Source organism: Gigantopelta aegis, chromosome 13 (assembly GCF_016097555.1).
Source record: "Gigantopelta aegis isolate Gae_Host chromosome 13, Gae_host_genome, whole genome shotgun sequence".
In the NCBI taxonomy this organism is placed as follows: Eukaryota; Metazoa; Mollusca; class Gastropoda; order Neomphalida; family Peltospiridae; genus Gigantopelta; species Gigantopelta aegis.
In genome coordinates, this window is record NC_054711.1 from 24,993,001 (window position 1) to 25,015,271 (window position 22,271).

General features: G+C 36.5%; 1 protein-coding gene across 1 annotated transcript in view; it reads left to right on the forward strand.

The window, feature by feature from the left end:
* The window catches only part of LOC121387237 (sodium bicarbonate cotransporter 3-like), a 58,929-nt gene extending 37,285 nt beyond the window's left edge, over positions 1-21,644 (forward strand). The window contains exons 13-18 of the mRNA XM_041518263.1: positions 2,617-2,650; positions 5,832-5,900; positions 6,798-6,974; positions 9,878-10,018; positions 12,398-12,603; positions 20,804-21,644. Of these exons, the coding sequence (XP_041374197.1) occupies positions 2,617-2,650; positions 5,832-5,900; positions 6,798-6,974; positions 9,878-10,018; positions 12,398-12,603; positions 20,804-20,933 (757 nt within the window). The 3' untranslated portion in view covers positions 20,934-21,644. The remainder of the gene's footprint in view (positions 1-2,616; positions 2,651-5,831; positions 5,901-6,797; positions 6,975-9,877; positions 10,019-12,397; positions 12,604-20,803) is intronic.
* The last annotated feature ends 627 nt before the right edge of the window (positions 21,645-22,271 follow it).

Sequence of the window (22,271 nt, forward strand, 5' to 3'; positions counted from 1 at the left end):
ACCCCGAGGCCGGTAAATAAATACTAAGTATTATTTTACAGCAGGAGAATTTTGAATTTTATTTATTATCGAATAAAATTCAGATGATAATGACGTATGTAACTTTTAAATTTATAATGTAACTCTTAACCACGTAACCAATTAGCAGTTCGCGTGAAATTAAAGTTGCATAACCGACACGCGAACGGAACAACCGATGGCTTGAAATATTGTTCCCTGTTATAGTGATTTAATATACAGTTTGTAACCAGTCTGAAGCCAATTTGACAAAACATTGCAAATTTACGTCTGCGACTTGCAGTTATACCGGTCACACGTTTAGAAGGAAAATGTCATTTGTGTACATCACACTACATGTATATTTGTTGTACTGTTAAAGGGACATTCCTGAGTTTGCTGCAATTTTGAAGATGTCATCGACTAACGGAGACTTTTTAACGATTGTAATTACATATCAAATATATTTTTCTGCGTAAAATATTAGTGGCTGTATATTAAACGAGTTTCTGATCGTTCTAATATTTTTATTAGGTTAAATGTCATCTTATTTCCTAAAATATTGTTTTTTCGTACGTACGAAATTATTTGAAGACAAAATCCTGTTTGGGCTTCTTACAAATATTAAGACGACCAGAAACACATTGAATATACAGACACTGATATTCTAAACAAGAAAATATATTTAATATGTAAGTTTAATCGTAGAAGTATTTTATTAGTCGGAAACATCTTACAATGCAGCAAACTCGGGAATGTCCCTTTAATAGTAATACGAATTGTGGTTTAGTTGTAGATTTATATTTACGTGCAAAACTAGGCTTACGACGTTTTGTGAAATGGGACCCTGTCCACCTGTTAGAGTAAATAATTATTAACTATTGTATTGCAATCTGTAAATGTTAATTGGAAATTATAGTGTACACTATTGGGAGTGCACTAGTGGCAGTCCTCATAAAGACGAAGTCGATAACTTGCATTGGCAGGCGAAGTGACAGTTTCCCTAACATAAAAAAACATTTGATAGTGACTTTTAGATACAGTCAAAACATCCTTTTGACTCTACCTTGCGCAGAGGTACAATTTTGAAAGGTATGATGACTTTGTCGTCCAGATTCTAATAGGAAACTGCACATGTTATTGTGATATTATTAGTCTTCAGGAGTGATTACTCATCCTCCCACCCATACTCGCCTGGAATGTTTTAGGTGAACGAAAATGTATCACCTTGTAATACATTTTTATAAAACATTTTAGTTGAGGAGCATGATCTTCAGCTCGCCTTGACTTTGCTCATGGCGAACATTAATTATTGTATTGTGTTCATGGCTGTTTATTTATATAATGTACACATTACAGACTAGTTAAAAAAGAAAAGAAACATAGGTTCTTACACACCCGTTGGTGAGAACACCATGCGTTAGTTTTGGTTACACATGGTTGTTAACACATGTACGTTTGTTAACAATTTCAAGCAATATGACTGGCTGCTCCTAGGTGATGACCAGGTCACCAGTGCCATACAACCAATGAAAAACTACACGATGGAAATCGATTACACTATGACGTATAGTTAACCTGACATGCAGATGTATGTGACGCGTAAGTCAGCTACAAGTGCAACGGCTGTAAATAAGTTTTAGTAGAAAAAGATGTTAAATTTTGCTTGAAACCTGGGTTTTTTAGGATATGTAAGAAATAGAATAATACATGAGTGTCTGTTAGATACCATTTATCTCACAACTCATTGTTTAAAAACGTATCAAACTCGCTTTCGCTCGTTAGATACATTTTAAAACAACTCGTTGTGAGATAAATGATAACTAACGGCCACTCATGTATTATTCTCTATGTAATTCTCATTAATATTTATGACCAGTCTGTAAGCTATAGCAGTTAGAGCCATACCAAGCGTAACATAACAGGGGGTGAGGGGGTGAGGGTAGCATAAAAATATTAAAGGGTAACTTTATAATAAAGTTAAAGGGACATTCCTGAGTTTGCTGCATTGTAAGATGTTTCCGACTAATAAAATATTTCTACGATTAAACTTACATATTAAATATATTTTCTTGTTTAGAATATCAGTGTCTGTATATTCAATGTGTTTCTGGTTGTCTTAATATTTGTAAGAAGCCCAAACTGGATTTTGTCTTCAAATAATTTCGTACGTATGAAAAACAATTTTTAGGAAATAAAATGAAAATTAACCTAGTACAAATATTATAACGATCAGAAACACGTTTAATATACAGACACTGATATTCTAAACAAGAAAATGTATTTAATAGTTAAGTTTAATCGTAGAAGTATTTTATTAGTCGGAAACATCTTACAAGGTAGCAAACTCGGGAATGTCTCTTTAAGACCATACATTTTCCCCCAAGGTACAGTTGAATATCAGGAGACGACATTATGTTACTTTTTCATTTCCAGTAATGACTATTTAATTCTATAAAAAATTATTGAAAATCCTGCATTAAAATCAATCCAGTTTCAACTCCCCTGAATAATGATATTTTCTACCATTTTCCCCCACAAAAACGATCTTAGTAATATTATCGTCGTATGTCATAAATACCAACGATCGCACCTATAACTTATTCTTACGATTGCCAGCCTGTTCGACGACGAGGCATTGCTTAATATTGTCGTAAATTAGAGTGAAACGGTTGCGTCGTGGAACGGTTTTAACGCTTATGTTGTCCGATCATAAACCTCGCCGTACGTCACTACAATTATCCTTAGCTACAATTCTTTCGTGGAATGGGGTCCTGCACCTGTATAGAGTTCGTAAACAAAATGATTTAAAATAACATCAGGTGTGTATAACATGTCATTTTTGTTTTCGAATAAAATGTGTAGGTGTTTAGGCGCAGGTATTTTGTTTTTCCATAGGCGTACGGGCTCCCATTTTTGTAGGAGGACAGGCTGATTTTTACCCGAATTAAACGAAAATGCCCGAATCTCATATTAACATTGCTGCCAAACAGCTATATAGGGTTGCAAACGAATCATACACATTTTTATATGGATTTCAAATCATTTTGAGGGTAGAATGATGAAAATTCATAGTAAAAGGACCTCAGGTTTGCACATTTTGTCCGAATATCTCTGTCGTTTTTGTCCGAATTTAAAGATTTTTCCGGCACTAGGGGTGGGGGCAGTTGCCCCCTGTTTTGTACGCTTATGCGTCAAGGCACAATAATACAGTTACCCCCCCCCCCCCCGAAAAAATTCGGAAAGCATTATAGAAACTTAAAGAAAAGGAGTTTTAGACTATTAACTACTCAGTTGCGCGCCCCCCCCCCCCCCCCTCCCCCCAAACAAAAGATCCTAGCTACGGCCATGGTCTTCTGATAAATACAAAATTACTTTTAAACTGAAATGGAGTCTGTTCATATTTTCGGCAACTGTCTTTTCTTCCTCCCGCTGGGCTGTGCCATGAACAGCTTTCGTCACAACAACATGATTCCTCATAGTCCTATGTTGTTAAGAAATTCATAACTGTCATAGAACATTTATATATAACTACTAAATTCCTATGTTGTTACGAAATTCATAACTGTCATTCAAAAATGTATGTAATCTAGGAATTTGATAAATCACGTTTCCTCGAGAAAGAAGAGACAGAGGTGTTGCTGAAACATTGTAGAGAAAAATGTAACAATTTTAGAAACTGTTTGATTGATTGATTGAATGAAAGGAAGGAAATTGTTTCTTTAACGACGCACTCAACACATTTTTGTACGGTTATATGGCGTCGGACATATGGTTACGGATCACACAGATATTGCGAGACGAAACCCACTGTCGCCACTTCATGGGCTACTCTTTTCGATTAACAGCAAGAGATCTTTTATATGCACCATCCCACATACAGGATAGTACATACCACGGCCTTTGGTACACCAGTTGTGGAGCACTGGCTGGAACAGAGAAATAGAAACAAACGGTATCTGGAAAAAAATATAAGTAATAAATAGCCCAATGGGCCCACCGATGGGAAACGATTCTAGATCGATCGCGCATCAGGCGAGCGCTGTACCACTGAGCTCCTTTGATTGATTGAAAACCTATTGTAACTGCATAAACAAACAAATGAGTGGGCACACGTTTGCTAATTTACTAGGCCTCTCCTATTCTAGTTATTAACCACTTGTATAATACATAATGATACTGTAATAAAAACAGATTATAATTGTACTAATTAGTTACTATTATATTTTGACCAGTAAATGTTATTTTTTTAATAATTAATAACTGCTGTATTGTAATTAAAGGGACATTCCTGAGTTTGCTGCAATTTTTAAAATGTTATCGACTAACAGAGGCTTTTTAACGATTGTAATTACATATCAAATATATTTTTCTGCATAAAATATTAGTGGCTGTATATTAAACATGTTTCTGGTCATTCTAATATTTGTACTAGGTAAAATTTCCTTTTATTTCCTGAAATATTGTTTTTTCGTACGTACGGAATTATTTGAAGACAAAATTCAGTTTGAGCTTCTTAGAAATATTAAGGCGACCAGAAACACATTGAAAATAAAGACACTGGTATTCTAAAGAAGAAAATATATTTAATATGTAAGTTTATTCGTGGAAATATTTTATTAGTCGGAAACATCTTACAATGCAGCAAACTCTGGAATGTTCCTTTACGAACAAACATATTACAAGAAACTATCAGTAACTAAAGACTATAGTAATTTAACAAGTACCGGTAATGATTATTCCATAATTCATTATTAGTAATTACATGTATATGATTATAATTAATAACCAATGTATTAAATATTAATGATAAACTGCTATAAGAAATATGTACAGTAATTGTTGTGGACATGATGTGTGCTTACAAACTTGACAGAGATTGCCTGGCTAGCTGGCTGGGATGGCGTTCTCACAAACTGTTAAAGGGACACTCCTGAATTTGCTACCTTGTAAGATGTTTCCAACTAATAAAATAGTTCTACGATTAAACTTACAAATTAAATATATTTTCTTGTTTAGAATATTATTGTCTGTATATTCAATGTATTTCTGGCCGTCTTAATATTTGTAAGAAGCCCAAACTGGATTTTGTCTTCGCGAAAAAATATGTTTTAGGAAATAAAATGAAATTTAACATAGTACAACTATTAAAACAATCAGAAACATGTTTAATATACAGCCATTAATATATTATGCAGGAAAATATATTTGATATATAATTACAATCGTTAAAAAGTCTCCGTTAGTCGATAACATCTTAAAAATTGCAGCACACTCAGGAATGTCCTTTTAACCCGAAACACGAACAGCATAAAAACCAAGTAATACACTCAGTCACACTCTCATGGTACATAGCAATTAACTAGTAGACTGGCTGACACATGAACTGACTAACGAGACAAGACTGATATATGACGAATGGACAGTAAAACAAGACAAGACAAAGCATACAAATATTTGTATATGGTTTGCGATATCGTTTAATATTTTTATTTTTCTGTTAGTAGTTATTACTTATATTCTTTTCAGATATCGTTTGTTTCTATTTCTCTGTTCCAGCCAGTACTCCACAACTGGTGTAACAAAGGCCGTGGTATGTACTATCCTGTCTGTGGGATGGTGCATATAAAAGATCCCTTGCTGCTAATCGAAAAGAGTAGCCCATGAAGTGGCGACAGCGGGTTTCCTCTCTCAATATCTGCGTGGTCCTTAACCACATATTGACGCCATATGACCATAAATAAAATGTGTTAAGTGCTTCGTTAAATAAAACATTTCCTTCCTTCCTTCCTATTTTACTGGATATGATTACTCATAAATGTCTCTCGTTACAGTATATTCCAATGGCTGTGTTGTATGGAGTCTTTCTCTACATGGGCGTGTCTGCACTCAAAGGCATGCAGGTATGAACAGTAAAAAAAGTGTATTTCTATCTTCTGTTACTATGCATCTTTATTGCATAACAAATGTATCTTGTAGCTGTTTGATTTGAGTAGATAGCGGTGTATTACTTTCATCTATGCATATGCAAAATGGAGGTAACGTATCGTGTGAGAAAGCCACATGGTATATGTCTATCCAACATTGTTAAGCTTAACAGCAAGAGTTCTAAGCTAACTTTATATGATAAAATTGATATCTTTATAATATATATATATTGTAGCGGAGAGTCATTAATAATATGAACATTTACCTGTACATCTGTCCTGTTCCTAGTATAGACCTCGTTAGAGGCCAATATCTATGGTAAAAGAGGGATCTGAAAACCCCCCAGTCCATTTCATCCTACAAACCAAACTACTGGTGTAGCTAGCCCGAGCACTCTGACTGTAGAGGGCTAGACGGACATTTGGACAGACATTCAGTCATACAGTCAGAGACCAAACTATGTAATTTTCGGGCAATCGCTGCCCACCACACGGTAGTCAAAGATTCCCGCTCTAATACCACAACAATCCTATGTTTGACGTCAAATACCTTTACATCGATCATTTTCGAGTTACTTGATTTTTAAAAATCCACATAGTAATCACTAATACACACACTACAGAAAAAAATCTGATTGTTGTGGTATTAGAGCGGGAATCTTTGACTACCGTGTGGTGGGCAGCGATTGCCCGAAAATTACACGGCTTGGTCTCTGACTGTAGGGCTGAATATCTGTCAAAATGTCTGTCTAGCCCTCTGCAGTCAGAGTACTCGGGCTATGGTGTAGCTTGTCAAAGCGAAGTTCGTAATGTAGGATTTAAATACTTTGTTTTAAAAAATACATAATTTTATATGTGTGTGTGTGTTTCTAGTTCATCGACAGGATCCTGTTGCTGTTCATGCCAGCCAAGTACCAGCCCGACCACATCTACCTGCGTCACGTGCCCATCAAGCGATGTCACCTGTTTACCTTCATCCAGATCATGTGTCTTGTCGTGCTGTGGGTAGTGAAGGCAATCAAGTCAATGTCCATCATATTCCCCATCATGGTATGTTCATATCTATAGTATTATACTAGTTCTATACGCGTCCCCGTCATGGTAGGTTAATATCTATAGTATTATACTAGTTCTATATGTGTCCCCGTCATGGTAGGTTAATATGTATAGTATTATACTAGTTCTATACGCGTTCCCATCATGGTAGGTTCATATCTATAGTATTATACTAGTTCCATACGCGTCCCCATCATGGTAGGTTCATATCTATAGTATTATACTAGTTCTATACGCGTCCCCGTCATGGTATGTTAATATCTATAGTATTATACTAGTTCTATACGCGTCCCCGTCATGGTATGTTAATATTTATAGTATTATACTAGTTCTATACGCGTTCCCATCATGGTAGGTTCATATCTATAGTAATATACTAGTTCTATACGCGTCCCCATCATGGTAGGTTAATATCTATAGTATTATACTAGTTCTACATGTGTCCCCGTCATGGTAGGTTAATATCTATAGTATTATACTAGTTCTATACGCGTCCCCATCATGGTAGGTTAATATCTATAGTATTATACTAGTTCTATACGCGTCCCCGTCATGGTAGGTTCATATCTATAGTATTATACTAGTTCTATACGCGTCCCCATCATGGTAGGTTAATATCTATAGTATTATACTAGTTCTATACGTGTCCCCGTCATGGTATGTTAATATCTATAGTATTATACTAGTTCTATACGTGTCCCTGTCATGGTAGGTTAATATCTATAGTATTATACTAGTTCTATACGCGTCCCCGTCTATACGCGTCCCCGTCATGGTAGGTTAATATCTATAGTATTATACTAGTTCTATACGCGTCCCCGTCATGGTAGGTTCATATCTATAGTATTACACTAGTTCTATACGCGTCCCCGTCATGGTAGGTTCATATCTATAGTATTATACACTAGTTCCGTCATGGTAGGTTCATATCTATAGTTCTATTATGGTAGGTTCATATCTAGTTCTATACGCGTTCTATACGCGTCCCCGTCATGGTAGGTTCATATCTATAGTATTACACTAGTTCTATACGCGTCCCCGTCATGGTAGGTTCATATCTATAGTATTACACTAGTTCTATACGCGTCCCCGTCATGGTAGGTTCATATCTATAGTATTACACTAGTTCTATACGCGTCCCCGTCATGGTAGGTTCATATCTATAGTATTACACTAGTTCTATACGCGTCCCCATCATGGAATGTTAATATCTACAGTATTACACTAGTTCTATACGCGTCCCCATCATGGAATGTTAATATCTACAGTATTACACTAGTTCTATACGCGTCCCCATCATGGAATGTTAATATCTACAGTATTACACTAGTTCTATACGCGTCCCCATCATGGAATGTTAATATCTACAGTATTACACTAGTTCTATACGCGTCCCCATCATGGAATGTTAATATCTACAGTATTACACTAGTTCTATACGCGTCCCCATCATGGAATGTTAATATCTACAGTATTACACTAGTTCTATACGCGTCCCCATCATGGAATGTTAATATCTACAGTATTACACTAGTTCTATACGCGTCCCCATCATGGAATGTTAATATCTACAGTATTACACTAGTTCTATACGCGTCCCCATCATGGAATGTTAATATCTACAGTATTACACTAGTTCTATACGCGTCCCCATCATGGTATGTTAATATCTACAGTATTACACTAGTTCTATACGCGTCCCCATCATGGTATGTTAATATCTAGAGTATTATACTAGTTATATACGCATCCTCATCATGGTAGGTTCATATCTAGAGTATTATACTAGTTCTATGAGCGTCCTCATCATGGTAGGTTCATATGCATAGTATTATACTAGTTATATATGCATCCTCATCATGGTAGGTTCATATGTATAGTATTATACTAGTTATACGCGCGTTCCCATAATGGTAGGTTCATATCTATAGTATTACGGTATACTAGTTCTATGCGCGTCCCCATCATGATAGGTTCATATCTATAGTATTATACTAGTTCTATGCGTGTCCTCATCATGGTAGGTTCACATGTATAGTATTATACTAGTTCTATATGCGTCCTCATCATGGTAGGTTTATATATATAGTATTATACTAGTTCTATGCACGTCCCCATCATGTTAGGTTCATATGTATAGTATGATACTAGTTATATATGCGTCCTCATCATGGTATGTTTATATATATAGTATTATACAAGTTCTATACATGTCCCAGTCATGGTATGTTTATATATATATAATATTATACTAGTTGTATGCGGATTCCCCATCATGGTTTATATATATATATATATATATATATATATATATATATATATATATAGTCCTCTAGTTCTACACCAGTAGATACATACGTATGGAGAAAACGCTATATCCCCATGACGACTTGTCGCGAGGGGATAAATATTATATCACTACTCTCCCTGACATCATTTCTCTTCTGATTTTCAACTTCACATATAGGAATTGGATCATGATATGTTAAACAATTTCGCGTTTGTCCTCTATGTGTCAAAGGTCACGGTCACTGTCACTAAAAATACAAATTACGTCACTGTTCTGGAGACTTAATATCTTTTCTGATTTTCATGAAACTTCACACATAGGAATCGGATCGTGATATCTGTTGTGGTCACTGTTACAAAAAATAACAATTATGATCTCATTACTCTACCGACTTCATTGCACATCCGGTTTTTATGAATCATGACCTAGAGGAATATGATCATGAAACTGCACGGCGATATGCAGTGTTTCTGATGCCTTGTTCGTTCGTTCATTCATTCATTCATTCATTCATTCATTCATTCAATTATTCATTCATTCATTCAATTATTCATTCATTCATTCATTCATTCATTCATTCGTTTATTCATTCATTCGTTGTCACTAGGTGTTGGGAATGTGCTTCGTGAGGAAGGCTATGGATTACCTGTTCACTCAGAACGAGCTCAAGTGGCTGGACGACATTATGCCCGAGGACAAGTCCAAACGGAAAGAAGACGAAAAGAAAGAAGCAGAGGATGATGCCGAGGTATCTAGTTTTTCTCAGTGGTGGATCCAACAACTTGGAGAGAGGGTGGTGCACCCAGACATTTTGAATGGATGGGGATTCTCTCTGTCTGTCTGTGTGTCTGCCTGTGTGTCTCTCCCTCTCTCCATCTCCCTCTCTACCTCCCTCCTGTGTCTGTCTGTCTCTCTCTCTCTCTCTCTCTCTCTCTCTCTCTCTCTCTCTCTCTCTCTCTCTCTCTCTCTCTCTCTCTCTCTCTCTCTCTCTCTCTCTCTCCATCCTCCCTCTCCCCCTCCCTCTCTCTCCCCCTCCCTATCTGTCTGTCTCTCTCTCTCTCTCTCTCTCTCTCTCTCGCTCTCTCTCTCTCTCGCTCTCTCTCTCTCTCTCTCTCGCTCGCTCGCTCGCTCGCTCTCTCTCTCTCTCTCTCTCTCTCTCTCTCTCTCTCTCTCTCTCTCTCTCTCTCTCTCTCTCTCTCTCTCTCTCTCTCTCTCTCTCCATCCTCCCTCTCTCTCTCTCCATCCTCCCTCTCCCCCTCCCTCTCTCTCCCCCTCCCTATCTGTCTGTCTCTCTCTCTCTCTCTCTCTCTCTCTCTCTCTCTCTCTCTCTCTCTCTCTCTCTCTCTCTCTCTCTCTCTCTCTCTCTCTCTCTCTCTCTCTCTCTCCTGGTTGACCAAGTATGAAAATTACTATAGGATAGACATCATTATCTAACCGATTTGCAGATACCAAATACCATGGGTTTTTTAATATGCTCTTAAAATAAGCATCCCTTTCTTTTCCTCGCACAATATTTCAAACCATTTGTCGAAATAACCATACGTTAGATACCAAACAGCTGTAGTTTGAAATGTAAGGAGGTGTCGCTAAACAAACGTTCCTTTCATTTTTATCGCACAGTAATTCAACCTAGTATTGAAATAGTAATATGTTGCACACCAAATTGCCGTAGCTTACAATGTGCTGACTGATGTGTTGTTCAACAAACATTCGTGTCCTTTGCTTTAACAATATTTCAACCGGGTGTCAAAATAACGATATGTTAGACACCAAGTAGTCATGGGGCGAGACATAGCCCAGTGGTAAAGTGCTTGCTTGATGCGCTGTTGGTTTGGGATCAATCCCCGTCAGTGGGCCTATTGGGCTATTTCTCACCCCAGCTAGTGCACCACGACTGGTACATCAAAGGCCATGGCATGTGCTATCCTGTCTATGGGATGGTGCATATAACAGATCCCTTGCTGCTAATTAAAAAGAATAGTCTACGAAGTGACGACAGCGGGTTTCCTCCCTCAATATCTGTTTGGCCTTAACCATATGTCCGATGCCATATAACCATAAATAAAATGTGTCGAGTGCATCATTAAATAAAACATTTCCTTTCCTTTCCTTTCAAACAGCCATACAGTTTAAGCTGAGGTGTCGCTAAATACACATTCCTTTCCTTTCTCTCTCTCACTCACTCTCAACCAAGTTTAAAATGTGCTGAAGTGTCATTAAAAGCAACATTCCTTTCCTTTCTCCTCTCTCACTCACTCTCAACCAAGTTTAAAATGTGCTGAAGTGTCATTAAAAGCAACATTCCTTTCCTTTCTCCTCTCTCACTCACTCTCAACCAAGTTTAAAATGTGCTGAAGTGTCATTAAAAGCAACATTCCTTTCCTTTCTCCTCTCTCACTCACTCTCAACCAAGTTTAAAATGTGCTGAAGTGTCATTAAAATAAACATTCCTTTCCTTTCTCCTCTCTCACTCACTCTCAACCAAGTTTAAAATGTGCTGAAATGTCATTAAAAGCAACATTCCTTTCCTTTCTCCTCTCTCACTCACTCTCAACCAAGTTTAAAATGTGCTGAAGTGTCATTAAAAGCAACATTCCTTTTCTTTCTCCTCTCTCACTCACTCTCAACCAAGTTTAAAATGTGCTGAAGTGTCATTAAAAGAAACATTCCTTTCCTTTCTCCTCTCTCACTCACTCTCAACCAAGTTTAAAATGTGCTGAAGTGTCATTAAAAGCAACATTCCTTTCCTTTCTCCTCTCTCACTCACTCTCAACCAAGTTTAAAATGTGCTGAAATGTCATTAAAAGAAACATTCCTTTCCTTTCTCCTCTCTCACTCACTCTCAACCAAGTTTAAAATGTGCTGAAGTGTCATTAAAAGCAACATTCCTTTCCTTTCTCCTCTCTCACTCACTCTCAACCAAGTTTAAAATGTGCTGAAATGTCATTAAAAGAAACATTCCTTTCCTTTCTCCTCTCTCACTCACTCTCAACCAAGTTTAAAATGTGCTGAAGTGTCATTAAAAGCAACATTCCTTTTCTTTCTCCTCTCTCACTCACCTCAACCAAGTTTAAAATGTGCTGAAATGTCATTAAAAGAAACATTCCTTTTCTTTTCCTGTCTCCAGAAGGAGAGTCTGCTGGACGACGAGAACTACCACAAGATGATGGAGTACAAGATTCAGGACGACATGCTGGCGGGCAAGTTCGGCATGGACTACACGCGGCGGGGATCCGTCGACCCGGACCGCGTGAACATCACGGAGGAGATGGCCAAGACAGCCATCTGGAAAAACGTCGCCTACGAGAGTCGGTGTGAAAACGAATACATCAAGTAAGCGTGCGTTTTACAGAAACATTGGGATGGAAAGGTAGATATAGTCAGGGTCTAATCCGTAAAATGGAGTTAAGTAGCATCAAGAGGGGAGGTAGAGGGGTGGGGATACTAAAAACGTCAGCTTTGAGATGCTCTGTCAAAACAAACACATCACGTAAGCGTGCAGTTCACAGGGGGATAGGATGTAAAGAGGGGTGGAGACACTAACCAGGGTGCGAGTCATAAAAGAGAGCAATAGTAGCATCAAGGGGCTAGAAATGAGTGACCAGGACTCAGGACCATAAAAGGACGCGGCAGTGATATCGTGGGGTGGGGGTAAATGGGAACACTTGCCAAAGCTTGAAACCATTAAGGAAGTAATAGTAGCACCATGAGGGGAGATTAACCAGAATCCGGGTCTTTAGAAGGGAATTGAAAGTTGCTGTAGCTCGGGCCCATCAAGCGAATGATAGTGATATTGGTGGGGGGGGGGGGGGGGGGGGGGGCACTAACAAAGGTCTGAGCAATAAAAAGGGAATAGTATTAAAATCAACAAGGGAGAAGGAAGGAAATGTTTTATTTAACGACACACTCCACACATTTTATTTACGGTTATATGGCGTCAGACTGAGACATATCGTTAAGGACTATATAGATATTGAGAGAGGAAACCCGCTGTCGCCACTTCATGAGAAACAGGGAAGACTAACCAGGGTCCGGGTCTATAAAAGGAAGTGACAGTATCATCGTTGGGTGAGGGTAGATGGGTACACTTGCCAGAGCTGACGCCAATCAAGGAAGTGGCAGTAGTATCGAGAGGGATTGCAGTCAGGGACCAAGCCATAAAAGGGAGTAACAAGAAGGGGAGGTAAGAAGGAGACTAACCGGAGCTAAAGTTCATAAAATGGAATGACAGTAGTATCATGGGAGGAGGGTAGTTGGGAACATTTACCAGAGAGTAATACTGAGATGGTGAGCCAGATCAAACAGAAACCTTAACACAAGACTGGATTATGCACTTCAATGTAAACCAGACTGGGTTATGCACTTCAATGTAAACCAGACTGGGTTATGCACTTCACGGTAAACCAGACTGGGTTGTGCACTTCACGGTAAACCAGACTGGGTTGTGCACTTCACGGTAAACCAGACTGGGTTATGCACTTCACGGTAAACCAGACTGGGTTGTGCACTTCACGGTAAACCAGACTGGGTTGTGCACTTCACGGTAAACCAGACTGGGTTGTGCACTTCACGGTAAACCAGACTGGGTTATGCACTTCACTGTAAACCAGACTGGGTTATGCACTTCACTGTAAACCAGACTGGGTTATGCACTTCATGGTAAACCAGACTGGGTTATGCACTTCACTGTAAACCAGACTGGGTTATGCACTTCACTGTAAACCAGACTGGGATATGCACTTCATGGTAAACCAGACTGGGTTATGCACTTCACTGTAAACCAGACTGGGTTATGCACTTCATGGTAAACCAGACTGGGTTATGCACTTCACTGTAAACCAGATTGGGTTATGCACTTTGCGGTAAACCAGACTGGGTTATGACTGGGTTATGCACTTCACGGTAAACCAAATGACAACGTAGGAAACCATTTGGACATGTTGTCCAGTTCTTTCTCCCAGGGTATTGGTGGAAACAAACACACCCACTAAACCTGGCTGGAGTACACCCATTTAACACAAAAAAGTGCTACATTTCCATAGTCTGGAATTACTACAAAAAAGTCTTCAATAGCAGTCTAACAGTTGCCACTTCAAAGCTGATGTCTGCTATGAAATGATCACAGTCAAACAACTGACTACGTGCACGGATATATTTAGGAAGATAACTATGATCTGGAACACTCACTAAACTGGTGTTTACGCTTCATGTTAAACCGGTTTGTCACATCAGTTTGTTGCCATCGCTATATAAAGACAAATGCCTGGGCCCATAGCAGGAAGAGAACGGTGAGAGCGGATCATAGCAGCACAGAAGGCTTGTACCTACCAACTAGGTCCACACTCATGGAGAGAGTGTGAGAGTTCTAAGATAATTTCTGGTAGTCTTAACTTATCCACGTTAAATTAAAACTCTTTGTTGCTAATATTTGAAACTTTGCCCCACAATATTTCTGTCGACACACTTGTACTATAGAACATCCCATCCTCCTACTTTTTTTTTTTTGTAAATAATTTTAATTTGGTTTAACTTAAAAAGAAAAGTAAAAGTGTTTTGGAATTAATAAAATATACTATCTGTGTGTGCAATTCAGAAAACAATCGACTCAGAAATAAATAACTTGTAGTAAATTCCATAGTATGAAAAAAGCGTTCCCCATGGGGAGGACTATTACAGTAGATTTGGCGGATGGTGGAGGACTGAATTTCAAAGTTTTAAAATCATATACTGACTGAGTTGTAGTTTAAAGATTCACAACATAATGTGTAAACCAAAACAAAAATATCAATGAAAAATGGATTATAAGAGGGGGGGGGGGGGGGGATCTGCCATAACCTCAATTCTTTAATGTTACTTTTATATGTTTCTTTACAGCAATGCATACCATTTGAATCACAATGTATCAACATATCGTTAATACCAGGTTTTATTGCTTGTAAAATCCATTGATAAAATAATATGCTAGGGTGATATTGATAGGTCGATGTCGTATAGTAGTACATGTATGTATGTCTTAAATAATATTAATGCCACTTGTCTTTGACGATGTTAAGACGAATGTAATACAGCCATAGTTTAAAACATTTCTTGTCTAAAATCCACTAATTAAACAATGTGCTGGAGTGTTGTTAATGGGTCCGTGTTGTACTACATATATGCATGTCATAAATAATGACACTAGCCTTTCAAAATGTTAATTATGAAAGTTACACAGCCATAGGTTACAATGTACTTACGTGTCTAACAATTTATGCCTCACCAATATATTCTACATATTGTATTGTGACATATTGTGTTTATAACATATGCTGGTGAGTTTTAAGACTTTAAGATAATTAAAAACAATCTTGACCTTGAAACATACATTGATTAAATGATGTGCTAGGGTATTATTAATGGGTTCGTGTTATTGAATTACGTATGCATTAATGACACATGCCTTTCAGAAGGTTAAAACTTAATGCAATAAACACATTGTATATTAAAACATACATTGATTAAATGATATGCTGGGGTATTATTAATGGGAATGTATCGTTGTATCATGTATGCGTTAATGCAACTTGCCATACATTGATTAAATGATATGCTGGTGTATTATTAATGGGAATGTATCGTTGTACCATGTATGTGTTAATGCCACTTGTCATACATTGATTAAATGATGTGCTGGTATATTATTAATGGGAATGTATCGTTGTATCATGTATGCGTTAATGCCACTTGTCATACATTGATTAAATGATGTGCTGGTATATTATTAATGGGAATGTATCGTTGTATCATGTATGCGTTAATGCAATTTGCCATACATTGATTAAATGATATGCTGGTGTATTATTAATGGGAATGTATCGTTTTATCATGTATGCGTTAATGCCACTTATCATACATTGATTAAATGATGTGCTGGTGTATTATTAATGGGAATGTATCGTTGTATCATGTATGCATTAATGCCACTTGCCATACATTGATTAAATGATATGCTGGTGTATTATTAATGGGAATGTATCGTTGTATCATGTATGCGTTAATGCAACTTGCCATACATTGATTAAATGATATGCTGGTGTATTATTAATGGGAATGTATCGTTGTATCATGTATGCGTTAATGCAACTTGCCTTTCAGAATGTTGAAACTTAATGCAATAAACAAAATTTTAACTTAAAACATACATTGATTAAATGATATGCTGGTGTATTATTAATGGACATGTATCATTATATCATGTATGCGTTAATGCAACTTGCTTTTCAGAATGCTAATTCAAAAACAGCAGCTGAAAGTGAATGACACTTGGAGTATGGGTAGTGATAATCTGGAGATAATATTTGAATAATCTACAGTGAGAGGTTCATTTTCTCTTTTCTCTCATTCCCGGTGGAGGAATGACCGTATAATCACTCCTATAATCTATAATCACTGTTATAGGCAGTAACAAGAGGATGGTAGATCACCTCCTATTGGAGTACCTGTACGAGTGGGAAATGAAAAAAACCCCAGGTGAATGTTCTTTGTCAGTTCCATATCTCGATCTTTGCATGGTGATTAAGTTGTGTTTCAGACCTCTTCTCAAGGGACGGGGTGGGAGTGCGTAGCCCAGTGATTAAGTTGTGTTTCAGACCTCTTCTCAAGGGAGGGGGTGGGAGTGCGTAGCCCAGTGATTAAGTTGTGTTTCAGACCTCTTCTCAAGGGAGGGGGTGGGAGTGCGTAGCCCAGTGATTAAGTTGTGTTTCAGACCTCTTCTCAAGGGAGGGGGTGGGAGTGCGTAGCCCAGTGGTAAAGTGGTCGGTTTGGGTTCGATCCTCCTCAGTGGGCCCTTTTGACCATTTCCCGTTCCAGCCAATGCACCACGACTGGTATATCAAAGTCCGTGGTATGTGCTAAAAGATCCTTTGCTACTAATGGAAACATGTAGTGAATTTCTTCTCTAAGACTATATGTCAATATTACCAACCCAATAGCAGATAATTAATAAATAAATGTGCTCTAGTGGTGTCGTTAAACAAAACAAATTTCGATGTTTGCATAGTGATTAAGTTGTGTTTAAGACCTCCTTCTCAAAGGGCGACAGCGACAACAAAAATATTAAAAATATACTTACTTACTAATACCTTTTGGGTTTCTCATCTCTTTGTTTTCTTTAGGTGGGGCATACAAAATTAATTTTTAGATACCACAGACACCAAGATGGGATTTGCCAAAACTAATCATTTAAAGAAAGCACTGTATATAATATGTAAAAGGCTGGAAAATTTTAATAAGTTTGGTTAGTGTCCTAAAGTATGTGTTCAATAAATCAGAATGGGAAACCCATTTTGTGCTATCAAGACGATATCTCTGCACAATGCAGAGTCGAATGGGCGTTTGGCAAAATAGTGATTGATTCCATGAATCTAGTGCCTCGTCTATAAGACAGCCACTCCCGAGGGGATTCTTTACTGGACCATACCACAAAAAGGACTGCCATTGCCAAACTAGTATACTACATCAAAATTAGCACAGGACGGAGATCATTGAAATATATATAGGTGTGATGACATGCACTCATGAATCACTGCCACAAGAGTGATAATATCAGGTGATCGCGAAAGTGGGCATATCCTGCCCCACCGGTGGTACCAATCAAGAGTACTTCCACCACAGCTGTCAAGTCCGTCACTTTGTCTAAAATGATGAAAACAATTAGTGCATACCAAATAGGGCAGATCATGAATTTTTTTTTTTTTTTGCATTGAAGTGCGACTGAAATGGTGAATTTGGTGGAATATCATTTTCGGTCAGTTTATTTCAAAAATATACTAAGCTTATGGCACTTCGGAGTGTCCACCCCAATGCATCTTCTAGATCCAGCCCTGCATGATATATTTTCTTACAAGCTAGCATATAATCATTTCTGAATGGTATATGCACAAGTTTTAATAGATAAATAGTTGCATGGTTTCTTGGGTACAATCAGTAACATTGGTATTTTCGTCAATGAAAACCAAGGAAACTGAACAGGGATCTAGTTGAAAGTATTTTAATGAAACAGACCAAAGAAAGAGGTTTCTAGGATTGGGATTCAAGTATTTATCACTATAAATTTGATTCATATGTAGATATGTTTTCCATTTATATACTAGTATTAATATATACATTTACAATGTATTTATATATTCATTACTATAATAATTTATATATTTATTTTAGTATTAATTAATGTGTAATCAGTAGATGGTGTTGTTCTAACATAGTAATTCACAATTATAGGTGCGAGGAGAGATATATGTGATAACTAACCGTGAGGATTTAATATTATATATCTCTGTGAATATTTCTTTAAATGTTCTCTTGTAATTCACAACCAACAGTAAGGACTTACCTGTATGATTATTTGTGTAAATTCTCTAATAATTCTAAACATTCCGGTGGGTTACTTTTTGTGTGCTCAATCCTCTTTATATCAATCAATTTGTGTAAATATTTTCTAGTGTTTATGTAAATATTCTCCAATGAAAGTAGTGATATATTTGTGTGTTTATATATGTAAATTTTCTCTAATAAAAGTAAGGATATATTTGTATGTTTATTTATGTAAATATTCTCTAAGAAAATTAATGATATATTTGTATGTTTATTTATGTAAATATTCTCTAATAAAAGTAAGGATATATGTTTATGTCTATTTATGTAAATATTTTCTAATAAAAGTAAGGATATATGTGTATGTTTATTTATGTAAATATTCTCTAATAAAAGTAATCATATATTTGTATGTTTATTTATGTAAATATTCTCTGGTAATTCACAACTAAACTTGTGGTTATGTTTGTGATTATTTACTTAAATGCTCTTGAGTCATTTATAACAAAAAGTGAGGATATCTTTGTGTGATTATTCTTGTAAATACTTGCTAGTAATTCGTAACTAAAATTATGAGGAAATATTTGTCTTATTATTAAAATAGACAAATATAGAATAGTGTTATATTCATTACTAAAACTAAGTTAACCCCAAAAATATTATTTCATAAATTACTTATAGACCTCAAAGAGTATAATGAAACTATTTAAATTAGATATTATGTACATTAAGCATATAATACAAAATTAAATTAATTAAAACTTTTTGTTACAATTACATAATATGGCAACTAAATAGGGAAACAGCGAACCTTTTGTCCTACTACACTCCACCCACCACTACCACAGGTACCCCCCTTCATAGGGAGCGTTAATCCCATAAACGTACGTTTTAGTATTTTGTGAATATTTTGAAATATTTAATTAATCAATTTCATCGCAGGTTGTGTCTACATGTAGCTTATGTGAGTACTCTGTAGCACTAGAAAATGTTAACCAGGAACTGTAATACTGAAAAGAAAAACAATTATCCTGAGTGGAGGGCATACAAAACAGGTACGGGGTCTAGCTTAGTTGAAAGAGAGTACACCTGTGGTGCTTGCGATGTAGGATCGAACCTCCTTAGTGGACCTTTCTTCTAACTGGTGTTTTTTTTTTTCATCCCAACTATTATTAGTATATCAAAAGTGGTTTGTTTTGGGGTTTTAAGAAAATATTTATTGCCCCAGATATTTATATATTGATAATGTCAGGGTTGGGGCCCTGAAGTCATTATCTTACAATAGAAAGAAAGAAAGAAATGTTTTATTTAACGACGCACTCAACACATTTTATTTACGGTTATATGGCGTCAGACATATGGTTAAGGACCACACAGATTTTGAGAGGAAACCCGCTGTCGCCACTACATGGGCTACTCTTTCCGATTAGCAACAAGGGATCTTTTATTTGCCCTTCCCACAGGCAGGATAGCACAAACCATGGCCTTTATTAAACCAGTTATGGATCACTGGTTGGTGCAAGTGGTTTACACCTAACCATTGAGCCTTGCGGAGCACTCACTCAGGGTTTGGAGTCGGTATCTGGATTAAAAATCCCATGCCTCGACTGGGATCCGAACCCAGTACCTACCAGCCTGTAGACCGATGGCCTAACCACGACGCCACCGAGGCCGGTATATCTTACAATAGATACATAAATGTAAAGTGCATTCATTAAAATTACTAGTTAATTGAAACAGTCAAATTTGGAGTACAAAATTAATGACAGAATAAATATATAATAAAACAGAATTTAAACAATTCAAAAGTTACATTTGTTTTATTTAATGGTACCACCTAGAGCGCATTGATTTATTAATCATCAGATATTGGATGTCAAACATTTGAAAATAAATTTTAGTCGTATTTTTAGAGAATACCCGCTACATTTTTTTTGTTAGTAGCAAGCGATTTTTTGTTAGTGAACGACAGTTGATATACCAGTTGTGGCGCACTGTTGGGACGCGGAAAATCCAACCAAAGAATGGGTTAAATGAAATGTTTTGATCCTACAAAACAAGAATTGCTCTGCCAACTGATCTAGACCCTGCCCCTTTGTATACCAAAGGCCATGGTTGTGATATATTTAAACGTTTATTTATTTATGTATTTAATTAATTAATTATATTTATTTATTTACAGAGCAAACAAGAGACGAAAAGAGCACAAAGATGGAAAAGAACACAAACCCTCTTTCTACATCCAAGACGACGAAAGAGAACCTCATCAAAACGGACACGGTGGTAGTGAGGACCAAATCAGCAAAGTCTGAAAGTCAGCAGTCTGAAAGTCAGCACAGTCTGAAAGTCACTATAGTCTGAAAACTTGGCCCAAAAAACCTGTAGCAAAAACGTTTGAGCATCAACAGTGTTTGAAGAATATTAAAGCATAAAAATCAGGACCAGTATAAAAAAAAAGCAACATTCTTAAAACAAACACTTTTAATGCTGCAATCTCGACTCACCATATTATTAAATCATTTTCTAATACAACAGACAAACACAACCACAGTTTGATCATCATTCCATTTTTAATATTAATATTCTGTCTGTGGGATGGAGCATATAAAAGATCCCTTGTACAAATAGGAAAATTTAGCAGGTTTCATTTCTAAGACTATTTTTCAAAATTACCAAATGTTTGACACCCAATAGTCGATTATTAATAAATCAATGTGCTTTAGTGGTGTCGTTAAACAAAACAAACTTTAAATATTAATAAACGTGCGTTATCACTACCAATGTTCATTATCCTCATCTTCTTACAAGTGTTTCTTCAGCTATTTTAATACATCATAACACAAAGAAAGTAGAATAGGTCCTGGCTTCTGGTGGTCAAACTGGATAGTAATATGTAATGCAACAGCCAAACGTTTTTTAAAGAGACATTCCTGAGTTTGCTGCATTGTAAGATGTTTCCGACTAATAAAATATTTCCACAAATAAACTTACATATTAAATATATTTTCTTCTTTAGAATACCAGTGTCTTTATTTTCAATGTGTTTCTGGTCGCCTTAATATTTCTAAGAAACTCAAACTGGATTTTGTCTTCAAATAATTTTGTATGTACGAAAAAACTATATTTCAGGAAATAAAAGGAAATTTTACCTAGTACAAATATTAGAACGACCAGAAACATGTTTAATATACAGCCACTAATATTTTATGCAGAAAAATATATTTGATATGTAATTACAATCGTTAAAAAGTCTCTGTTAGTCGATAACATTTTTAAAATTGCAGCAAACTCGGGAATGTCCCTTTAACAATGTTTGATAGTAAGGGCCATAATTTGGATAACAGTAAAATTAAATTTTTAATGATTAAATAATATAGAGATACTCGGTGCAGGTCTAAAATAGAACTGAAGTTTAAAAATCATCACAATAACAAATTAATAAGAAATGTAAACTCATTCTCACGATGGCTTTGGAATAAGTGACAGATATGCGGAATAAAATGTTGGTACAATGTAATAATGATAGCAGAGTTTTAAAGTTTACTAGCAATGCAAATTATATCTATATTATATTACACGATTTTGTATTGTATATTATTGCCCCTGGTAATGTTCTAATAGGATTGAAATGGCTTGGGCACTGCATCATA